Below are 19,565 nucleotides of genomic sequence, written 5' to 3' on the forward strand. Positions count from 1 at the left end.
CAGGATCCTCAATTAGCACGAGTGTTTATTGACACTTATGTCACATTAAACATATTAAATATATACGCACTGGATTCAATCACATACAACGTCTCGGGCATCAAAAATGTTTGCGGCAGCACTTCATACCCCATAGAGAGATTTTACTATAGGACTTATTGGTTTCCATTTCTGTATGAAAATATTGTATTGGTCAATTGGCACATTTAATATGAAAGGCAAATTATGGCAAATAAGATAATTCATTTCATCCATGTACTGTGCCCCAAAAAATGTTTTACTTTGTAAGAAAAATGTAATGCATGTGTCATTTATAGTATTCTAGCAGCGGTTTCAGCACCGCGGATAGTTCACTGCTCCTCTCGTCCTTGTGCACGTGCGTTGAATCTTTTTATTTTATTTGCTTGTTTTTGATCGTGTGATGGGATCCCAAAATATGGCCGTATCCATCAGTGTTCGATTAACATTATGTTGACAATTGATGTTTGTTATTGTACTTCTGGGGTTTGTGTTTTGTTTTGTTTTTTGGTGTGTTTTTTTTTTTTTGCCACTGTATCTAACGGAGCATTTTCAATTGGTAAGCTTAGCTGCATGACTGGGGCAAAATACTGCAACCAGCAATTGTAAACCGCCGTATTTCTTTTTTTTTTTTTTTTTTTATTCACCTGGTCTGGACGTGTTTTTTATGCAAATGTTTAGCCCGCTGTCGATATGAGTTTGAATGCTGCCTTACAGGTTACGATAGAAAGCGTTTTGACTGCGGTGCAAATTGGGGTTCCCACCTAGCAGAAATACAATAGTATTTTTTCGAGCTCCTGTCACTGTCCGTCACGGGCCTAACGGAGTGCCGACAACCTGGCCCGTTCCGTTCCGCTGCGTTCCTCTCCCGTGTCCGTAGCGGTCGCTGATGTTGCCTCTGGTCACGGGTGAGTAGAAGAGGAAAGTCGGACTTCTCCGTGTCTGACGGCCATGTGCATGATGACGTGCATGTTGTCTCCGGGATGGCACTTGTTCATGTGCCTCGTCAGGCCCGGAGAGCCGAGGAAGGTGGCGGGACAGTGTTTGCAGGCGAACAGCTGCTGCTGCTGCTGATGCTGCTGCTGCTGCTGCTGCTGCTCGCAGCGCTTGTCCAGCACGCCGTATCCCTCCGCCGCGAAGCCGTGGGCTCCTCCGCTCGCCAGGAGCTCGTCTCTCACTGCGTGCCATACGCGATGCTTGTCGCGAATGTCGGCCGTCGGGAAGCGCGCGCCGCACAGGTGACAGGCGAACACGACCTGGCGGCTCGGAGTGGGCGGCGACGGCCCGGCTGCCATCTCGTGCGCTGCCATGTGCTTCTTCAGGTAAGCTTGCCGACGGAACTTTTTGCCGCAGTAGCAACAATCGAACACTTCCGCGTCCTCCTCTTCTTCTTGGACAAACGCGAGCGGCTCGTACGAGCTTCCGCTGAACAGAAGCAGGCTCGGAGGGGGGCTATCGTGCGGGTAGCCAGCTGAAGAGGAGTCGGGGGCGGAACTGTCCCGCAGCGCCTGGTGCTGATTGCCACACGACAACTCGTTCTCCTTCCCGTCCGCGTCGAGTTTATTCGCCGCCGCCGCTGCTGGTGTCTGCCCTCGGCCTGGGTTGACGACCGCCGGTGGACGCGGCTTGTGCCAGCGGCGGTGCGAAGCGAGGTTGGCGGGACAGCTGAACACTTTGTCGCACTCGGGGCAGCGGTACTCGACGCGCACGATGCGGGAGCACTTGTGCTGCGCGAGGGACAGCGGGTCGGCGTACTCCTCCTTGCAAAGCTGGCAGATGAACTCCCCCAACGGCTGACTTCCGGACGACATGTCGCGGTGGTGTCGCCTCGCTCCTCCTCCTGCTCCTGCTCCTGCTCCTGCTCCTGCTCCTTCCGGGCTCTCCTTCTTGATGCGCAGACCTAAAACCGGAGATGTGGTGACTTCGTCCTCGAAGGTAAGTTTGCGGTTCACTTTGGCTTTGGCTCTGGCTCTGTTCGACTCCGGGAAAGAACGTTTTCCCAAATGCGCCTGCGGCTGGGGGTTCATTAACAGGCGTGCCATGTCGTTCGACGTGGGACCGTAAGGGGAAAAGTGCGTGCTCGGCGTTGAACTCACCAAAAACGGCAAGTCAGTCTCCGGGGCTGAGGACGGGCATGTCTCTGGAAACAACGCCGCCTTTTCTCCCTCGCCGTGCGGCGCCAGAGGTCTGGAGCTCCGGGTTTCAATGAATGGAGGCAGAGGTGGGAAGAAGCACGAGAAGTCTCCCACGGGAGACACAACGTCCACTTCGGAGTCCGGCAACTGCGCGCGTCGGTCCGACTCCGCCTCCAGCGCAGACTCCACGTGCAGGTTCCACACCTCAGTGACTCCCGTGGAGTCCTCGCGGGTCGCCGGCGGGGGCGCGACGTCGGGACTCGGGACCCCCCACACGTGGTTCTCCTTCACGGGTTCGGGCTCGCACAGCTCAGCTTCTGCCTGGTGGTTCTTGTCATCGTCACACTTGGCAACTTTGTTGCTTTTTCGCGCTCGATGCGACGCCGAACATCGCCGGTTCCTCTTCACCAAGAATCCTCGAGGCATGCTGACGATGATGATGGTGGTGGGGGTGGTGGTGGTGGTGATGATGCTCGTGGCACCACCAGGCGAGAAAGAGCATGGTCTCTTGTCTGAAGCCACTTTCAAGTAGGGCTCGGATGGGGAGGACGAAGGAGGGGCTGGCCGGCCGGTGGGGGAGTGGGTGCAGGTGCGATTGGAGCACGGTGCGTGTTTTTGATTCTCTCTTGCGCGCTCCACTCCATGACTCCACTCCAGGGACGTGGAGAAGAAGAAATTCAAGCCGCTGTACATTTATCGATTATTTGGCGGCCCAATTTTGTGTTAATTCTAATGATGAACGCTCGGAAGAGTTTTAATAGGTGAAATAAATAGGCAACAGCACACGACCGTTTATTTGTAGCATTTATTTGCAGAGGTATGAAATCTCCTGTCCTGTTTATTTTCCAGGCCCTATTATAAATGTTTTTAATCAATCGTAGCATTATTTGGGTGTTTTCATTTTGCTCACCATATTTGTTTCAAATCTACTTTTCCACTTAGAAGCTGTCTCTATGCACGGACCCTGCGTGGCTTGCTGACGTGAGTAACAGCACCCGTACGACTTGCACATTCAGATCATATCGATGGAAGACTACTAATGAAGGTGTCGCTCCCATTCAAGTGTCTTCATTGGCATGGTGGGAAGAGCTTGGGAATGGATTTCCCTCAGTGTGTGTGTGCGTGCGTGTGTGCGTGTGTGTGTTTTGGATACGCCCCCTGCGAGCGTGTCTGTGTGTTTGGGCAATGATCGCACCCATACTCCCCCCAGCAGGAACTGTTCTGGCTGATAAGGGATCAGACGGACTTTCATCCAGCCAGAATCCCCCCCCAACACACACACACACACACACGATGTTCGGCCAGTGGGTGAGTGGAGGCGGGGTCATTCTTCTGGAAATCAATCAAGAGGGATGAGCGTGAGAACAAGCCCCAAGTGTTGGAGCTCCTGGCCTGATGATGGCCGTCCGGGGATGTGGGGGATACAAATGGCTGTGCAAACAAGGTGGGAAAATAGCCTCTCTATACTGATTTTTTTTTCCCCCAAATCATTTTTTAATCTCAGATCCTATAAAGCTTCCCTTGACTTGACTTTTGGGTCTGACGAAGCATGTTGCTGCTTGTTGTTGTTGTGTTTGATTCCTTTTTTTGACCCCAATTTGTTATGGAGTGCATCATATTTTGTAGAACAGCCGTTTTAACTTTTACAAAGTTGCACTCTGTGTTCTAGTTTTGGACTTCATTTTTCTGCTTTTTTAAAATCCAGCAGTTTTTTGATGTCTTTAATTCGTTTGCCTTTCACTGTGTTTTGCACAGCACCTTGTGCATGAATACGTTTTCTACACAACAATAGGATTGAGCATTTCACAACAGCTGCTGCTTCAACAAAAGAATGAATGATTAAGATGACACATTTAAGTTGCCATAAAGACACCACATGAATACAAGTGAATAAGCCACACACTCGTTTCAACTCAGCTGGACAAATCTCCGTCATTTGTCTCCCTCTAGTGGATTAAAATAATAGCTCATCGACCTTTCAGCCCAATTTGTGTTGTCGTTTCATGAGTCAGTCAGTCAGTCAGTCACTGTTGTGCTTGTCATCTCATGTCCAGAAGGTCCCGGGATTCCCAACAACACAAAGTATTGTTCATTCATTATCTTGCCTGGATCAAAGTTGAAAGCAAAGCAAATGACACTTTCATGTTGGCAACTGTTTTGAATGACAATGTTGTTGACTACGACTAAATGCGATGAATTGTTCTTAAGAGGTACTTCTGAAATATTACAGTGATGATACAAATATGGAGAGGATGTCATTTTGTGTCCATTAATCTAAAATATGTTTCCAAGTGGAAGTACGCATGAGTAGAGATGTGCACGCACATAGGTACGTTGCTTCTAGTTTTGGGACATGAAGTGGGGCTCGGCTCCAGGAATCATTGTACACATTGAAACTGCTGCATTTGACGGAATTGCAAATATCATATGCAAATGTGTGATGGCACTGCGTGCACGGGCCTCACTAGAAATCCCCACTCGTTACCAGGGATGTTATTTTAAGTGACAGTTTGCTGGAAATCCCCCACCTAGCCTTTTTAGCTCCGCCTCTGCAGAGTCTAGCCAGTAGCCACACACACACACTCTGCACACAGTGGAAGCGAACGAACCGAGCGCACATCCGACCTGACAACAAGCAAGCGCGAGAAAGCGAGCGAGCGAGCGAGCGAGCGAGCATGGCCCTTCACAGGACCACCGTCACCAACCAAATGGATTACAACCGGGAGTCCAAAGAAGGGAAGCCGTCGACGGACGAACGTCTGGACAGCGGCGTGGACTCTCTGAAAGAGGAGGACTACCAGGCTGTAGCAGAAGAGATATGGCGCCTGCAACTCGAGTGCCAGCCATCGCAAAACAAGCAACTTGCAGCTTGCGCAGCCGCCGAGATGCAAGAATGGAAAACACAAGTCAACGAAGACGGAGACACGTAAGTTGCACATGACGTGAATGACGATTGCGGGGTGCACGTCGCAATCCACTCGATCGATCAAACTAGCGTAGCTCGCCAAATCGGCTGGCCTTGCCCGCCCGTCCGTCCGTCCGTCCGTCTGCCTGCGAGGTAATTCGACTCCTTTCCTGTGGGGAGCCTTTTCTTCCCAACTTGCCATCAAAATGCTTATTTTTTTCTTTTCCCCTCCCCTTCGTCTCTCTTAAAGTAACGTGATGCTATTCGTGCGCCACACTGGAAGTCTTTTGGTTCAGTTGCGGCCTTGGACCAGCACGTAAACAAAAGGCCATTATCAGCAGGAATTTACTATGGCCGCGGGTCAGACTGGGAAAGTCCCATGCGCGCCGCCGAACTATCCCAAGCGGCGCGCGCTGCCTATCGTCAAAACGAGAAGTGCTCCGAAAGTACTTGAAATCGCAAAGGGGAAAACACGAGTGCAGAAGTTGCAGCCGAGTACGCAGGTCAATTAGGTCCCGTTTAAGAGCCTATTAAATGAGTGAAGAAACAACAAACCAAAAAAATCACCTTACAGTGTCGCATGATAGTCCATGATCACAATGAATCCAGTATTTCCCTATGCGTCAAATCCGGGTCCACAAAGTAGGACTGCATATCTGATTCAAATCGGATTCCTCCTCCAATCAAATGTTTAGGCGAGTGTCCAAATCGGATTTGGCTCAGACCGAGCACATTATTGAGCCATTTAACAGGACATCGGAACAGGCGTGATCCAGAACGCAGAGTCATATAATTGCAACAGACAAATGAGTGTTTGGATCCCCCCCAAAGGGTGCTATCTCCCCACAGAGCCATTTTGCCATGTTTGTCAGCAAATCTGATGCTGATTCCAGCATTCTTTAATGATGCTGACCTGTCACTTTTGTTTTCTCACATTGTCTTTTTTTTTGAAAGACTTTTGGCTGCGCGTGTTAAAAAAAAGCCGGTCCTTGTCTGCCTCCAGGCTTCTCCACTTGGCTATTATTCACGAGGTAAAAGACTACATCAGAACAATGATCGAGCTGTCCAAGAACACAGACTTCCTCAACATCCAAAATGACCAGCGACAGGTGCGTGAGCTCCACTTTGTTTAGCTCCCGAAGCGCAGAGCCGTTGAAAAGATGTTCATTTTGCTCTTTTTTTTTTCCCTTCGTTCTTCATCCTACTACAGACGCCTCTCCATTTAGCAGTCATAACCAACCAATCGGACGTGTGCCAGCGGCTGGTGGCCGACGGCTGCGATCCCACGCTGGTGGACGACAGCGGGGACACGCCCCTCCATATAGCCTGTCGGCACGGCAACCTGCTGTGCTTCAGCGTCCTCACGCAGTTTTGCCGCCCGGAGCATCTCCAAACGATGATGGCGGCGTACAACTACCAAGGTAAGCTTTGAGCAAAGTAGCATTTGTTGTTGTTGTTGTTTTTAAATGCTTCATTTTCGTTTTTTAAAATATGGAGTGCTTAATATAAAAGGTCACTGTTGCGTAGGAGTGGCCTTTGGACTCAATTTCCTTCATCAGCTACAGTGTGGTTACTTGATTTACAAGTGGCCCAATTCAGGAGTTGCAAAACATTGCTTGATCAATGTATTAATAGATTTCACTTTGACACAAAGCCACAAATTGGGATATGAGAACAAATTCCAACTCGTAAGCCAAGCCCTGCATCATGTTCGTGTCAAATATCTATTTGATGTTTGAGGCAGCATCATTTGGACACGAGAGCCTCTGCTCTGCTCTGCTCTGTTCTGTGTTGTCAAGCTGCTCGTCTGACGTCTTCCACAGGTCAGAACTGCCTCCACTTGGCCTCGCTTCACGGTTTCCTTTCGCTGGTGGAGAATCTCGTGGATCTGGGAGCTGATGTTAACGCCAAGGTACAGCAGAGTCATGCAACGTGCTTTTTGGTTTTGTTTTGTTTATGAATTCCAATTTGAAACACATCACTCATCCCGTAGGAGCAGCGCAACGGCCGCGGCGGGCTGCACCTGGCTGTCGACCAGCAGAATCTGTCGTTGGTCAGGCTGTTGCTGAAAAAGGGAGCTGACCCCAACCTCTTGACGTTCGGAGGCCACACCCCCTTCCACCTCACCTACGGTCGCAGCAACGACGACATTAAAAAGGAACTGTGCGCGTTGACCCATCCCGACTTGAGGGAGCTGCCCGACAGCGAATCGGACGACAGCGAAGACGAGGAGGACAGAGAGTCGGACGAGGAGGTGCGCGTCGACTGCAGCTCACGGTCCAAAGTTATGTTGGCGAGCCCCGTGTCTAAACACTACGTGTTGTGTTTTTCAGGTGGCTTACGATGACTTCAAGTGGAACGGCCATTAGCAGGAGGAGACCAAAGGAGGATGAGGAGGAAAGACCCGGCGAGGCGTGTACACCGCTCGCTTTTGGGTTTGGCTGAAGCCGCACAGAGGTGTGGCGTGGCCGAGGTCTTGTGACGCAAACCGTGGACAGCAAAGAGAGCAGAAAAAGCTAACGGGCAGCTAGCTTTAGGGGCTTCTTAAACAGCTCAATGGACCGGCAGCAGCAGCGCGCAAACGCACCTCGTGAGCTTGCGGCGTGCTAATCATTCACAAACGCATCCGTCTTTCCACACAAGCAGCTAGCTCTCTTGTATGATATTGTAAATGCTGTGAATACAAAGAAGTATTTTCTATGGAAGCTGTGTTTGTGTAAACTAGAACGGATTGTAAATGTTTGACAGCGACACTCCATTTAAATTAAAACACTCATACGTATTTAACAGAGAAAAGGCTTGGTTTGTGGGTGGCTCACACTGAAACAATCCATTTGAAATCAATGGAACGCAATCAAGTCAAATGACTTTGGAGCTTTGTGAGTTTTTAGGCTTGATTCATTGCATAAGCTGTCACGCAAGCAAGACGCACTGCTGAATGAGAATGAGGAACTTGTCACACGTCGGGGAAATTTGTGCGCAGGATGAGGCCGTGTCAATCTGGAGTCTTTTTGGGGGGGGTTGTCGGCAGGAAATTCCCAAGAACACTCAGCTGTTCATCACATTCCGTCCTCGCGTGCACCATAGAAGGGAATCTGCCCAACAGGATGTTTCAGTCAAGATAAGGGAGGGGACTTTCAAGAGTTTCACTTCAGTAACCTCATGTGATTTCAGGCTTGAGAGCAATTTGAGTACTAGTCTTGCTCTGCACGTCATCTCTTTAGATTCCATTCAAATGCTCATTTTTAAGACAGATGACGTGCCTTAGATATCATTTGGACAAAGATCGTGACCGCCAGCACCTGCATGATGACCACATGAGTAACCTGCGGGCCTGTTCGAAAAATAGCTTACCAGTAAAAATGACACATAGCATGGAAAATTCACTTTCTTTGCATTTAAATACATTTTCTTGTGCACTTTGAGTCTCCAGGACTGTAGAAAAGTTTGAGCAATCTCTCCAGGTGCAGCAGAGGTACTTTTACAATCTAATTGGGGGATTTTTATTTTTTTACTCCGTTCAATTTGAGCCATTTTCTGTTTATTTGTATCCATTACGTCACATCCTTTGGGGCGGGACTACCAAACAAGGTAATAGGTGCGGCCAAACGGTTTCGCTAATCCGCCATCTTTAATACTTGAGGAGACGTTTGTAGTCCAAATAACTCAAGGATGCCAAAGTAGAGTGATCCATATGTTCCGTTGTTGGAGGCATTGATCCACACAACTCATTTCCCCCAGCATCAGAACCTCAAAAAAGCGCCTCGTTACGTTGCATTTTTCAGGACAAAGTTCCCACAAAGTCCTGCTTGTTCAAGGACAAGCGTTCCATCAGTCAGTACAGAGAAGGATTTGCCGAAAGACTTTGTCTTATTGAGGGTTCGGTTCCGTGGATCTAAGGAAACGACGGACACAGTAAAACGGTAAGCTTGAGATGACACACTGATATCGCGTGTGTATGATGCCCTCGTTTTTTAGCATTAGCATCAGTCTTTCTGTTGTGCGCTCTATGTTTTCACTTCTTGTGGACGTCGTTTAGTAGTTGTATCAGATGAATTGCATCGAAGGTGCTGTTTTATTTTTGGGCAACACAATCATGTGTTGAATGCATTCGTTAGCTTCTCGCTAACGCTCGCGCTAGCATTAGCTTACTACTTGGCTAGCATTAGCTTACTACTTGACTGGAGTGCTTATGTACAAACTGTAACAGGAGCACACTTCAAATGTTCCCATCCACACAACGTGTGGCCTTAATGAGCGCACGGCTTTTAATGATTCGAGTGCAGACCATTTTTTTTCTTAATCCGTTTTAATGATCATGTTTTCAGGCAATCCTGGTAAGGCACAGCCATTTGTGCGGTACTTCATATGTGCTTCGTTCGTCCGTGTCGTCATAGGGGATGTGCCAGGTGTCTCCTGAAGTCTGCACAATGGTGTCACAGCTCGGAATGCTCTGAAGGAAGAAGGCACACAAACAAGACTTTCTCTCGTGTCCTAGCTGGCTCCTCCTTCTCCTTACCTGAAATCGGACCCTCCTTCCCGCTCCAACGTGCCCTTGCACAACCAGCTGATGGCCCCGCTGCCATTTGAAGAAGAGTCGCTTGGTGGCTTCGTCCGGTAAGCAAGCCTTGTGGTCCCTCATGAGGTCCTTACTCACAAAGCGACAATGGTTACCCGAATGCAAGGCGGCGTATAGCAAGAAAGGGTCGTCTTCAGAACTGATGGAAAGAATGGGAACAAAACTAGCTCAGTCACGAATGAGTGCGCGTCTCTCATTCACCGTATTCCTTACATGTTGTCGGTAAAAAAGCAATGAGCTTTCTGCTGGATAAGATTCATGTTGTGTCTGTCCCAAGATGGAGAGGGCCGCAGCATGTGTTTCCTCCCCAGCACGAGAACAGAAAGGCCCTGTAGCTTGAGCTCCGACACCACTGCCAGCAACTGAAACAAACGCGTGCACAAAACCCTGGTTCATGCCCCATCTTTCAGTCAATATGCAAAAGATCAGTGTGGGCAGGCAAGGTGGTGGTGGTGGTGGTTGTTCGAAAAGATGCCTCCCATACGCACGTTCATTTAATGCTTCGTCAGTCATTCTGCAACCAGCAGGGGGGGAAAAAGCCCCCGGTACGAAGGTACTGCTGCGTGTATCTCTTCAATGAGGTGTCCTTACCATCTCCGATTGCTTGCTTCTGTCCTTAGTGATATTTGCCACGTTCAGACCGTCCACAACCACATCAAAGACTGCTTTTGTCCTTACAAATGCCTTGAAACTTTCCAACTCCTGAGGAGACATTTATTGACATTCATCATGCAATAGATGCAAGAAATATCCAAGTATATACGTATAGCAAAGTAAAAGAATATCATTTGCAAATAGTTGATGTGCCACTCAAGCAGTGAGGAAGTCTGCACAGAGGCAGAGAGCAAGGAAACGTGTTGTCCGGCATTGTGGCCAACAGGAACATGGTGTTGTGCTCCAGCATTGGAACATTGTGTGTTTTCACTTTTAGATCGCAGCCGTGTGGAAATAGACTTGTGTGAATTCCCCTAGACGCCGAGCTGTGCGCACGCTCACGTGCACACGCAATCAAAACGTGGCTTGAGAAAAAATGCCTCCAAAGCCTCAACACACACACACAAAAAGGAATCTTCCAACGCTCCACTCTGAGCGTGGCTCGCCAAGAGTGTAGCAAATGTTATTCCTTGGGTGTAAATATAATATCAACTAAAAAGGGAAGTAGTGAGGAGGGAAGATGAGAGAGAGAGAGAGACAGACAGACAGAGAGAGAGAGAGAGAGAGACAGCGAGTCTACTCCCAGTGTAATTATCCAGGGACTTTCCACGGTTGATATGTGAGACCAAGTGGCGGCGGCAGCGGCGGCGGCAGGCTCATTGTGCTGCAGTGGGTGACATCTTCCAGCATACATTGGCACTCACGTACATCATCTTATGCTGTGATTTCATGAAACATGCTGCATTTTTTGGGATATTGCTCCCATCCAAGCAATGATTTTATTAAAGGGGAAATGTACTCGTCCCCCCCCCCCCTCCTCTTAAGTTTAAACACAGCATTGTGAATCATATTGTGTTTGTGAATGAGTTAAGCTGCAATTTTTTTATTTTGTATCCATCTCAGGAGGCGAGCATTTTGCCACGCGTTTTGGACTGAAAATGACACTGCAGTTGCCCAGTCTCAAGTCACAACCAACTTCGCTTCAGAAAAGTGGTGAGCCATGATTTAATAAATATGGTGCATGCGGCGGTATAATTGTGACCGTGGTCATCCCGTGATGATTTTCATCTCTCTTCTCTTGAAACAGGCATCCGAGAATTGACTGAAGGCGTATTTAATTGCGTTGCTGCCAAACAATGCTGCTTAATATTCTCAGAATCACTGCAAAAAGCCGTAAGCATTTTTTTCCTTTTTCTTCAACTCCATAGACACATTTTTGGGAACTGCAAAGAGTTGCAGTAAAAAAATATCTGGTGTAAATTTGAAAAAGTTTTTGACTCATTATGCACAATATTTGCAGAGCCACAAATAATCTTATCATTCAGCATGACTCTACAATCAGCCAGCCATTCTTTATCAGGACAAGTTCCTTGTATTTATAAATGACACAAAGACCTGGAGAAGTGAGACAGGAGCAAGCCAAAAACAAACCAACCAAAAATAAGCCTTGTAATGAACTAATCTGAAGCAATTGCAGCTGTATGCAGGCTAAAGACGCCGCCATCTAGCAGAGAAAAGGAGCATCAACACTAGCGAGAAAACGGAATGACACCAAATCTACTATTCTAAAAAGATCATAATGCAAGTAAAAAAAAAAAAGAAGAAGAAATATGCTATGGTTGTGTTGAAAAATGACAATGAATTGAACTGGCCTCTGGTGTGGTCTTGTTGAAGACATCCCGCCCCTCGATGATGTCACTCATGACTTTCTGTTTCAGCTGTTGGTACTCCTCCGAAGTCAGCTGAATGGATTCCAAGTGTGTTCCACAACTCTTGCACACACCCCTACAACCCACAACATACATGAAGGAGTTATGAAAGATTCTTTTGTTTTTGATGTTTGAGTCAAACGTGTGGGGAGTACTAGTTACTTTGGCGAGGCACTGCTCCAAGTTCCTCTCCACTTCTGTTGTGGAAAACTGAAAACGGAATGTGACAGAATTTCCTGTGATGATTTTTTTAACAGTAGGCTCAACTTGATTGAGTGACCCAATTCTTCTACCTTTCAAAGCAGGTCTTGATGCTGCGAGCCAGACTCAACGGCGGGTAAATTTGGTTGTTCCTCATGTACAGCAGAATTCCCAGCAGCCTCTCTTGCTGCTCGCTCGGCAACATGCTCGCTCCTTCCTCTCCACCCGTTCTCTCAAACAGACAGGCCCAAGTCTCGTGCTGTGGGTTCAGACCTTTTGCCAATAATTCATCGTAAAGCGCCCAGGCAGTGCTCGGATCACCATTTTGCATGGCTGCAGCTATGATGTTCCCGTAGTTGCGAGGTGATGGCTTAACAACCTGCAGAGAATCAGATGACGCGACAGCCACTATCAATTTGGGACAAGATGCTAGTGAAAAAAGATTGTTTACCTTATTGAGGTCTTGCAGGATGCCGAGAGCTTCCCGCCACCTTTGTGTGCGGCTGAAAGACTTAATAAAGAGGCTATGAGCTCCGGTATCCAAAGAGGGGAAGCTCTGTCGCATAATATCGTAGACATCAAATACTTCTTGGTCATGGCCGGCCTTTACACAAAGTGTCAGATACTGCAATAGGATTTGGTAGGAAAGTGTTCCTGTTTCTGTGGCAACAAATGAAAGCAGTGACCTGCGCCAAAGCAGAACAGACGAGAATTTTTCCAATGAATCACTAAACCGAAGTGCTTCATGGCAGCAGGTCATGAAAAATGACAGCAGTTTCTATTCCGCATGGCAAGTCGTCTTACTTGGCAATGTCCAACTCTGCCCCAGAGTTCATCAGTGTACACAACATGCCAATGTCAAATCGTTCTGGACTTCCCAGAGACTCTTTCAGTTCCTTCCACTCCTCAACAGATAGCGGCTGGTCAGGAGGTTGCAGCTTTCCTGTAAAACGTATGCAATTACTTGCAATTTTAATTACACAAAACGTCTGACAGCAACAGATAGTGAAGCATAATGGATTCTTGAAAGCTGAATTTTGTTTGACCTTTCCTTTCGGCTGTCTGCAGGCAACAGGATAGTGAAGTTAATGCATTGTTGAAAGGTGAATTTTGTCCTACCTTTCCTTTCATATGTCCTCCTCGCAGGCTCCTTATGATGATTCTCCTCAGGGAGAACACCCGCCTTCCTCTTCAGCATCTCTGCTGTCCTCTTCGCCGTCCCAGCAGCGAACACGGATTTCGGGATGGAAGGATTTTGCCGAAGGTTCTTGCCTCCTCCATCAGCCACACTGTCCCCCAACTCATGTGTCCTTTGTTTGATTGTGTTATTTTTCAATTTGTCCTGTCTACTGTTGCTTCTGCTCAATTCATGGCTGGAGCTCCAGTCCCTGGTCCACTGAATGTGTGCTGTGTATGGCAACAGAAGGAACGCTAAAGATCTTTGATTAATAAAAGGTAATACAGACCTAAGGCACGGTTTAAGGCTTAACATCATACTGGACCCCATGGCCAAATTGGCTTCGGTGTGATGGTTGGAACTAGAGAATGCCCGTCAAATTCTAACATTGACACGAATTCCTAGTGTAAACAAACAACGCACAGCTCAGTATAAAACTAGCAGAAATTAATAAATTGGAGAGGAGACACGATGGACAATTTTTTAAAAACAGATTATTACAATTTACACGTGAAATCTCTGCTTAAACTAGAAATGTTCACTTTCGATTTCGGCAGTGACCAACGTCGCATACATGACGTCATCACCATTCGACAGGACCAAGCACTAACCGGAACTTTGTCAGCGTCCAAATAATTTCAAAACAAAACGTCTTGCATTCACCTTTCCTCGGTAATTCTTGGAAAATATGTTTGTTTTGAAAAGTTTTAACAGGAAGTGCCTTCAAAAGCAATCCGTCTACTCTACAGATGTTGTTAGTTATCACAAATGTTTGTGAATACGAGATCCTACTGTTTGCGACAGCGGAGTTGTTAAAAAAAATCTGGATATAGATTTACAGTTATTCGGAAGTAAACATGGCTAAAGAAAATGGGACTGGTTGGTCGGATATTTTAAAAAGGAGGCTAGCAAACTCAAACAGAGGTAAGTAATAATGCTAGCTCAGGGTAATTGACATTTCAATTCTGTCAACAATCCATTCATTTGCGTCAAATGTGTCCCTGTTTAGATGAAAGAACACAAGAGGAAAAGAAATCTGAAGAAATGGAGCTGTTTGGCAAATATTATTCCGAATGGAAGGGTGGAAGTAACAAAAACAAATCCTACAAGAACATCCCTCGATTCTACTTTAAGGTATAGACTCGCTTGCTCACAGTTTTTGTACAAAGCACTAAAACTAATGTCTTTGTTTTGACATTTTCAGAGAGTATTCTTACACGCATATAAAGTATTGTAGATTGTCCCACTATATGGCTAGTAAGCTTTAGTTTTTCACATTATTGCACATTGAAGGTGCACCATTTTTAAGAGTTTGATTTGATTGACAGTTACCTGCGGAGGATGAAGTTTTGCTCCAGAAACTGAGAGAAGAATCGAGAGCGGTTTTCCTTCAGCGGAAGAGCAGCGAACTCTTGGATCATGAGGAACTCCAGGTAGCACGTACACACCTGTCATGAAAGCAAGACAGCAAATATTCCCTTTGGAAATCTCTTGATGCTTTACCGTTTGGAACGGTAATGGGAAATTACCACTGGTACATGTACAATTCTTACCCATTGTTATTCTTCTGTCCATCCACCTACGTCTCTGTAGAATCTGTGGTTTCTGCTTGAGAAGCACCAGGTACCTCCAGTGAATAGTGAAGAGGCCATGATAAGTTATGAAGCCTACCTGCAGGTGGGCGAATTGGCTGGACCCAAGTGCAAGTAAGTACAAGGAAACAGTAGCAGCGGACTCGTGAATCAACCAAGGATTCATCCATCCATCCATCCATCCATCCACCCATGCATTTTACCTTCCCTTTTTTCTCTTTTCATCAGCAAATTCTTCACCGCCAGATTGTATGCCAAGCTGCTCCACAGCGATCCCTACGGCAGGATCTCCATCATGCAGTTCTTCAATTATGTCATGAGGAAAGGTAAAATGCCCAAATTTGCGGATGTTGCTGCCAGGTACAACAACAATGACATGTTTTACTGGAGCTGTTTTAATGCAGCGTGACAAAAAGTCACCTAGCTTGTACTGTATTGATTGTGTGTTCAGTGTGGCTGCATCAGACCCGTATCGGTCTGAGTCTCTACGATGTGGCGGGACAGGGCTACCTCAGGGAGTCTGTAAGTATTTTCACTTTCTGCATGGATGGAAATAATCTTTAAAGACTGATTTGTATTCTTTGTAGGATCTGGAAAACTATATATTGGAGTTGATCCCAACGCTACCTCAGCTGGATGGACTGGAGAAGTCTTTTTACTCTTTTTATGTCTGCACCGCTGTCCGCAAGTTTTTCTTTTTCCTTGACCCGCTTCGTACTGGTGAGACAATATTTAGGGCCCGGGATATGTCCATTTTGGCAATCAAAATCTTAAAATAATTTACCAATAGCATCACACGTCTTGTCGTTTTCAGAGCTCGCATTTCCCAAAATTTTGTGTTCATATGAGCTATTGACATCATATTCTCAAGGTTAGTATTTTTCTTTTTCAGGAAAGATTAAAATCCAGGACATCCTGGCCTGCAGTTTTTTGGATGATTTATTAGAGGTAAATATGCCCCCCAGCAAATCTGTATAAATGAGTATCACTAAAGTGCACAGTGTACATACGCATACTGGTTTTGTCTAACCCGCCCGTGTTTAACTGTTACTTAAGCATATGTTTTCAAATGTTTTGCCAATATAAACAGAATGCTATTGTACTGATGGCATTAAAAACATTTTCTCATGAATTCTGCCTGTTTCTGTCTGTCCAGTTAAGAGATGAGGAGTCGAAGGAGAGTCAAGAGTCCAACTGGTTCTCTGCACCTTCAGCTCTCAGAGTCTATGGTGCGCGAGCACATCTGCATGTTCACTATCTCCCAAAGGTGTCTGAAAAATGGTCTCGATATAAACTCTTGACTGTATTTTGTGTGACAGGGCAGTACCTCAACCTGGATAAGGACCACAATGGCATGTTGAGCAAGGAGGAGTTGTCACGCTATGGCACAGCCACGCTCACCTCAGTCTTCCTCGAACGAGTGTTTCAGGAGTGCCTCACTTACGACGGAGAAATGGTACATTTGTTGGACTTTTTCCTGTTAACGCGCAATGAAGTCCCTCTTTCAGGAAGTACTACAGTACACGCCACTTTCATAGGGCACACAGGCCAGTTAATCAATGATCTTGCGTTGCCATTGCCCCTACCTTTTGTAGTACCAACAGTTCAACTTTTGACTTGGATTTTGTGTGACGTATGTATTTCAAATGTTTTTGGGGCTATTGCTTTTTTGAACTTTGTCTTTTCCCAGGATTACAAGACTTATTTAGACTTTGTATTGGCCTTGGAAAACAAGAAGGAGCCAGCAGCACTGCAGTATATTTTTAAGCTTTTAGACATGGACAACCAAGGATACCTCAATGTCTTCTCCCTCAACTATTTCTTCAGGGTAAAGCTCAGATGCAATCAAATAACTTTTGTAATAATAAGGATACCATCATCAGTGTATGCCACATGGTCAGGCGTCATTTCTTGATTGCTTTGTGACTAGGCCATCCAGGATCAGATGAAAGTGCACTGTCAAGTGCCTGTCTCCTTCCAGGATGTCAAGGTAGACTCTCACAGTCACATACACAAGCCATACATTAGGCTCATGTCTAACCAAACTGTGTGTCTAGGATGAGATCTTTGACATGGTGAAGCCTAAAGACCCCTATAAGATCACACTCCAGGACTTGGTGAACAGTTGCCAGGGTGACACGGTCACCAGCATCCTGATTGACCTCAATGGCTTCTGGACTTACGAGAACAGAGAAGCGCCTGTTGCCAATGACACTGACAGCACTAACACAGCCAGTAATGAGGACTCCTAAACAAGAAGATAAGTGTTCAGGCCACTGGGACAGTTGCAACACACAAAGCGAGAATGTCTCTAATAGTCTACATGACTTATCTTCTTAATCAGAATTGCTGTGCTTTTTAACCAGACACAAAACAAGCAACAACAGCCAGAACAATTAAAGAATTAGCTTTATTATTTTGAAATGAAATCCTGCGGAGTTATGATGACATCATATCGTCAAGATGCATAGAGAGCATATAGGCACTAGGAGTTCTGAAATGGAGTGCAGCTCTGCATTTATGCTACTGCCTCGGATAGATAGTGTTAAATAAACCTGCGGTGTTGCTGCTATCCTTGTCAAAACATGTTTGGTTGATAAATGTATTTAAAAAAACAAACCAAAAAAAAAAACATGCTCTAGACAAATCACTGCTACAAATGCAGTCACATGAACCCGTCTTTACACTGTTTACGGAGCCCTGTTTTAACAAAATGCAATCATAAAAAAATAATTATATTAATTGTTACAATAAAGTAGATTAGCATTCATCCGAGTTGCAAGTGAGAGGTTTTGTGTTGTCATGAAGGGAGAGTACAAGGCGCTCTGTTGTTGTCGGGAGTGCTGAGAGGTTCTTCGGGCTTGTGGTCAAAGGAAACATTAACAAAGGAAGCTCCTAATGCTTCAGGCTGCTCCACGCTAGATGGAGCAGCATCCTTCCTCTCGCTCCTCTGCTGCTCCGCATATTGACGCTCTGCCTCATCAGCCAGACGGTTCTCCTCCTCTTCTTCCTCCTGCTACAGGGTGACAACATAATATATAATACTGGAAATAGTTTTGATGCTGTTTGCACAAAGTATGACATGTGTATTTCACCTACCTCTTTCTTAATACGGTAGTACTCATCAATGGCGTACTGGTATTTCGGAGCAGTGATGCCAAAAAGAGAGGCAAGTCTCTCTCCCATGTAGTCACACACTAAAGAGCAAAGAGGACCGTGATTCATACGAAACAATATTTCTGTGATACAACAAGCACATAACTAAATAGTCTGACACAAGTTTTATGACAGGGCTAAGTCTTCTTTGTTCTGCCATATTTTCTCCACTTGATTGATTCATCTTGTCTGTCTGTATACAGCTCGGTAGTATCAAAATCAAATGTGATGGTCCAGCACATGTCGGGTGTCACCTGAAATAGTTGACGTTGCCATTCGCCACATGTGGAACCAGAAGTATGGTCCCCAGGTCAGTTTCGACTAGAGCACATGCGAGGAAAAATCTTAGAACAAGGTGGATTGTTTTCTTTGTTTCACAAGATTACTATGAATACAAAAAAATGGGAAGTTAATGACATGAGATGCGTCTACTGTATGCTGTGAGTATAAATCCGTAGAAACGATGACTGACCTCAGTGGTTGTCTCACAAACTACATGAATGAAAAGTAACTTATTAATGTCTACTTACCGTATCCGCAGTAACCACCTCTTTTTTGACAGGTTCCTCTTCCTCCTCATCAGTACTGTACTCTTCCATTGTTTCGCCACTGGCAAAGTGGATGGTCCTCCGGGGAAGCTTAACCCTCCCCTGCCTCTCGCCAGTGTTGCCCATCTCCACTCTCTCGAAGTCTTCCACATCTTCTACACTCTTAACAAACACGTGCATACATCCGTTTTATTTACATTATATTATGGCATCTATTGCAATTGGTGTTTATGGCAATTCAAATGAAATAATGGCAGATGGCACCGCGGACGTTTAAAAAAAAAAAAACTTTTTATTAGCCCAGGTTGGCTGGAAATAAGAAACACAACATAAAACGGAAGTTACTACGTAAAATGGTCATTAAAACGAACAATGATTTATTTGGCTGCCTTCACAATGTTAACACAAGCTAAGGAAGTGAATCCCACCATTAACGATAGTCCTGTCGCAAACGAAATCACAACTTCAACGAAGACTTAGGTGTACGCACCTTGTTACCTTCCATATTTTGTCCCAACGACACGTTCATATTAGTTAAATACAATGACAAGTCAGCCATAGCACTAAGCACGCTGAGCTACTTTGAGCAACTGCAATAGTGTTACTATTTCCCGAAAGCACAGACATCAAATATACATAGATACAAGATGGATGTGGGGCGTGGACATCCGCCATATTTGTTGTGGCAGGACTGCGCCATTTAGACAGTCATTGTATAGAAATTCCTAAAGTGAATACAGAGTCAAATGTTGCTACCCAGACTCAAACTCATGATTTCTGACTTTGAGTGCACAACGATTCATCTCGTTCTCCACACATGAATATTCATCACCCCAAAATATATGCCACATTCAAAAGGGCGGCGCCGTTACCGTAGAGGAAGTTTGGATT

The 19,565-nt window shown here is 45.9% G+C and overlaps 5 protein-coding genes and 1 long non-coding RNA gene across 7 annotated transcripts; 3 read left to right on the forward strand and 3 right to left on the reverse strand.

Annotated features, from left to right (window-relative positions):
- Positions 1-8: 8 nt before the first annotated feature.
- On the reverse strand, positions 9-2,684 carry insm2 (insulinoma-associated 2). The gene has a single exon (XM_088400346.1). It carries the CDS (start codon positions 2,577-2,579, stop codon positions 921-923), a length of 1,659 nt encoding a protein of 552 aa, XP_088256472.1. The 5' UTR covers positions 2,580-2,684; the 3' UTR covers positions 9-920.
- Positions 2,685-4,618: 1,934 nt separating this feature from the next.
- nfkbiab (nuclear factor of kappa light polypeptide gene enhancer in B-cells inhibitor, alpha b) lies at positions 4,619-7,854 on the forward strand. The gene is made up of 6 exons (XM_088400348.1): positions 4,619-5,079; positions 6,062-6,167; positions 6,269-6,479; positions 6,882-6,970; positions 7,052-7,312; positions 7,392-7,854. The coding sequence occupies exons 1-6, from the start codon at positions 4,829-4,831 to the stop codon at positions 7,425-7,427; spliced, it is 954 nt and encodes a 317-aa protein (XP_088256474.1). The 5' UTR covers positions 4,619-4,828; the 3' UTR covers positions 7,428-7,854.
- Positions 7,855-9,336: 1,482 nt separating this feature from the next.
- prorp (protein only RNase P catalytic subunit) lies at positions 9,337-13,977 on the reverse strand. 2 transcript variants are annotated; one of them, XM_088400345.1, is made up of 10 exons: positions 13,321-13,976; positions 13,006-13,144; positions 12,653-12,887; positions 12,294-12,580; positions 12,163-12,210; positions 11,944-12,076; positions 10,229-10,339; positions 9,851-9,999; positions 9,578-9,776; positions 9,339-9,511 (listed from the first exon to the last, which is right to left on the reverse strand). In XM_088400345.1, the coding sequence occupies exons 1-10, from the start codon at positions 13,706-13,708 to the stop codon at positions 9,383-9,385; spliced, it is 1,818 nt and encodes a 605-aa protein (XP_088256471.1). In that variant the 5' UTR covers positions 13,709-13,976; the 3' UTR covers positions 9,339-9,382. The 2 variants fall into 2 exon arrangements, with proteins under 2 accessions (XP_088256470.1, XP_088256471.1); XM_088400344.1 differs by having other exon boundaries at positions 9,337-9,776; positions 13,321-13,977.
- LOC148384800 (uncharacterized) lies at positions 11,231-13,497 on the forward strand. The gene is made up of 3 exons (XR_015863405.1): positions 11,231-11,284; positions 11,379-11,464; positions 13,348-13,497. It is a non-coding gene; the product is annotated as an uncharacterized LOC148384800 (long non-coding RNA).
- Positions 13,978-14,075: 98 nt separating the features above from the next.
- Positions 14,076-17,745, forward strand: ppp2r3c (protein phosphatase 2, regulatory subunit B'', gamma). Its single transcript, XM_088400347.1, has 13 exons — positions 14,076-14,302; positions 14,388-14,512; positions 14,707-14,811; positions 14,972-15,084; positions 15,199-15,296; positions 15,422-15,492; positions 15,558-15,690; positions 15,863-15,918; positions 16,127-16,199; positions 16,290-16,426; positions 16,661-16,798; positions 16,901-16,960; positions 17,028-17,745. The coding sequence occupies exons 1-13, from the start codon at positions 14,236-14,238 to the stop codon at positions 17,220-17,222; spliced, it is 1,371 nt and encodes a 456-aa protein (XP_088256473.1). The 5' UTR covers positions 14,076-14,235; the 3' UTR covers positions 17,223-17,745.
- Positions 17,362-19,325, reverse strand: fam177a1a (family with sequence similarity 177 member A1a). The gene is made up of 5 exons (XM_088400355.1): positions 19,165-19,325; positions 18,657-18,836; positions 18,381-18,447; positions 18,070-18,167; positions 17,362-17,986 (listed from the first exon to the last, which is right to left on the reverse strand). Exons 1-5 carry the CDS (start codon positions 19,231-19,233, stop codon positions 17,771-17,773), a joined length of 630 nt encoding a protein of 209 aa, XP_088256481.1. The 5' UTR covers positions 19,234-19,325; the 3' UTR covers positions 17,362-17,770.
- Between the last annotated feature and the right edge of the window lie 240 nt (positions 19,326-19,565).

Source organism: Syngnathus floridae, chromosome 16 (genome assembly GCF_059516105.1).
Source record: "Syngnathus floridae isolate MCC-2025c chromosome 16, RoL_Sflo_1.0, whole genome shotgun sequence".
Classification (NCBI taxonomy): domain Eukaryota; kingdom Metazoa; phylum Chordata; class Actinopteri; order Syngnathiformes; family Syngnathidae; genus Syngnathus; species Syngnathus floridae.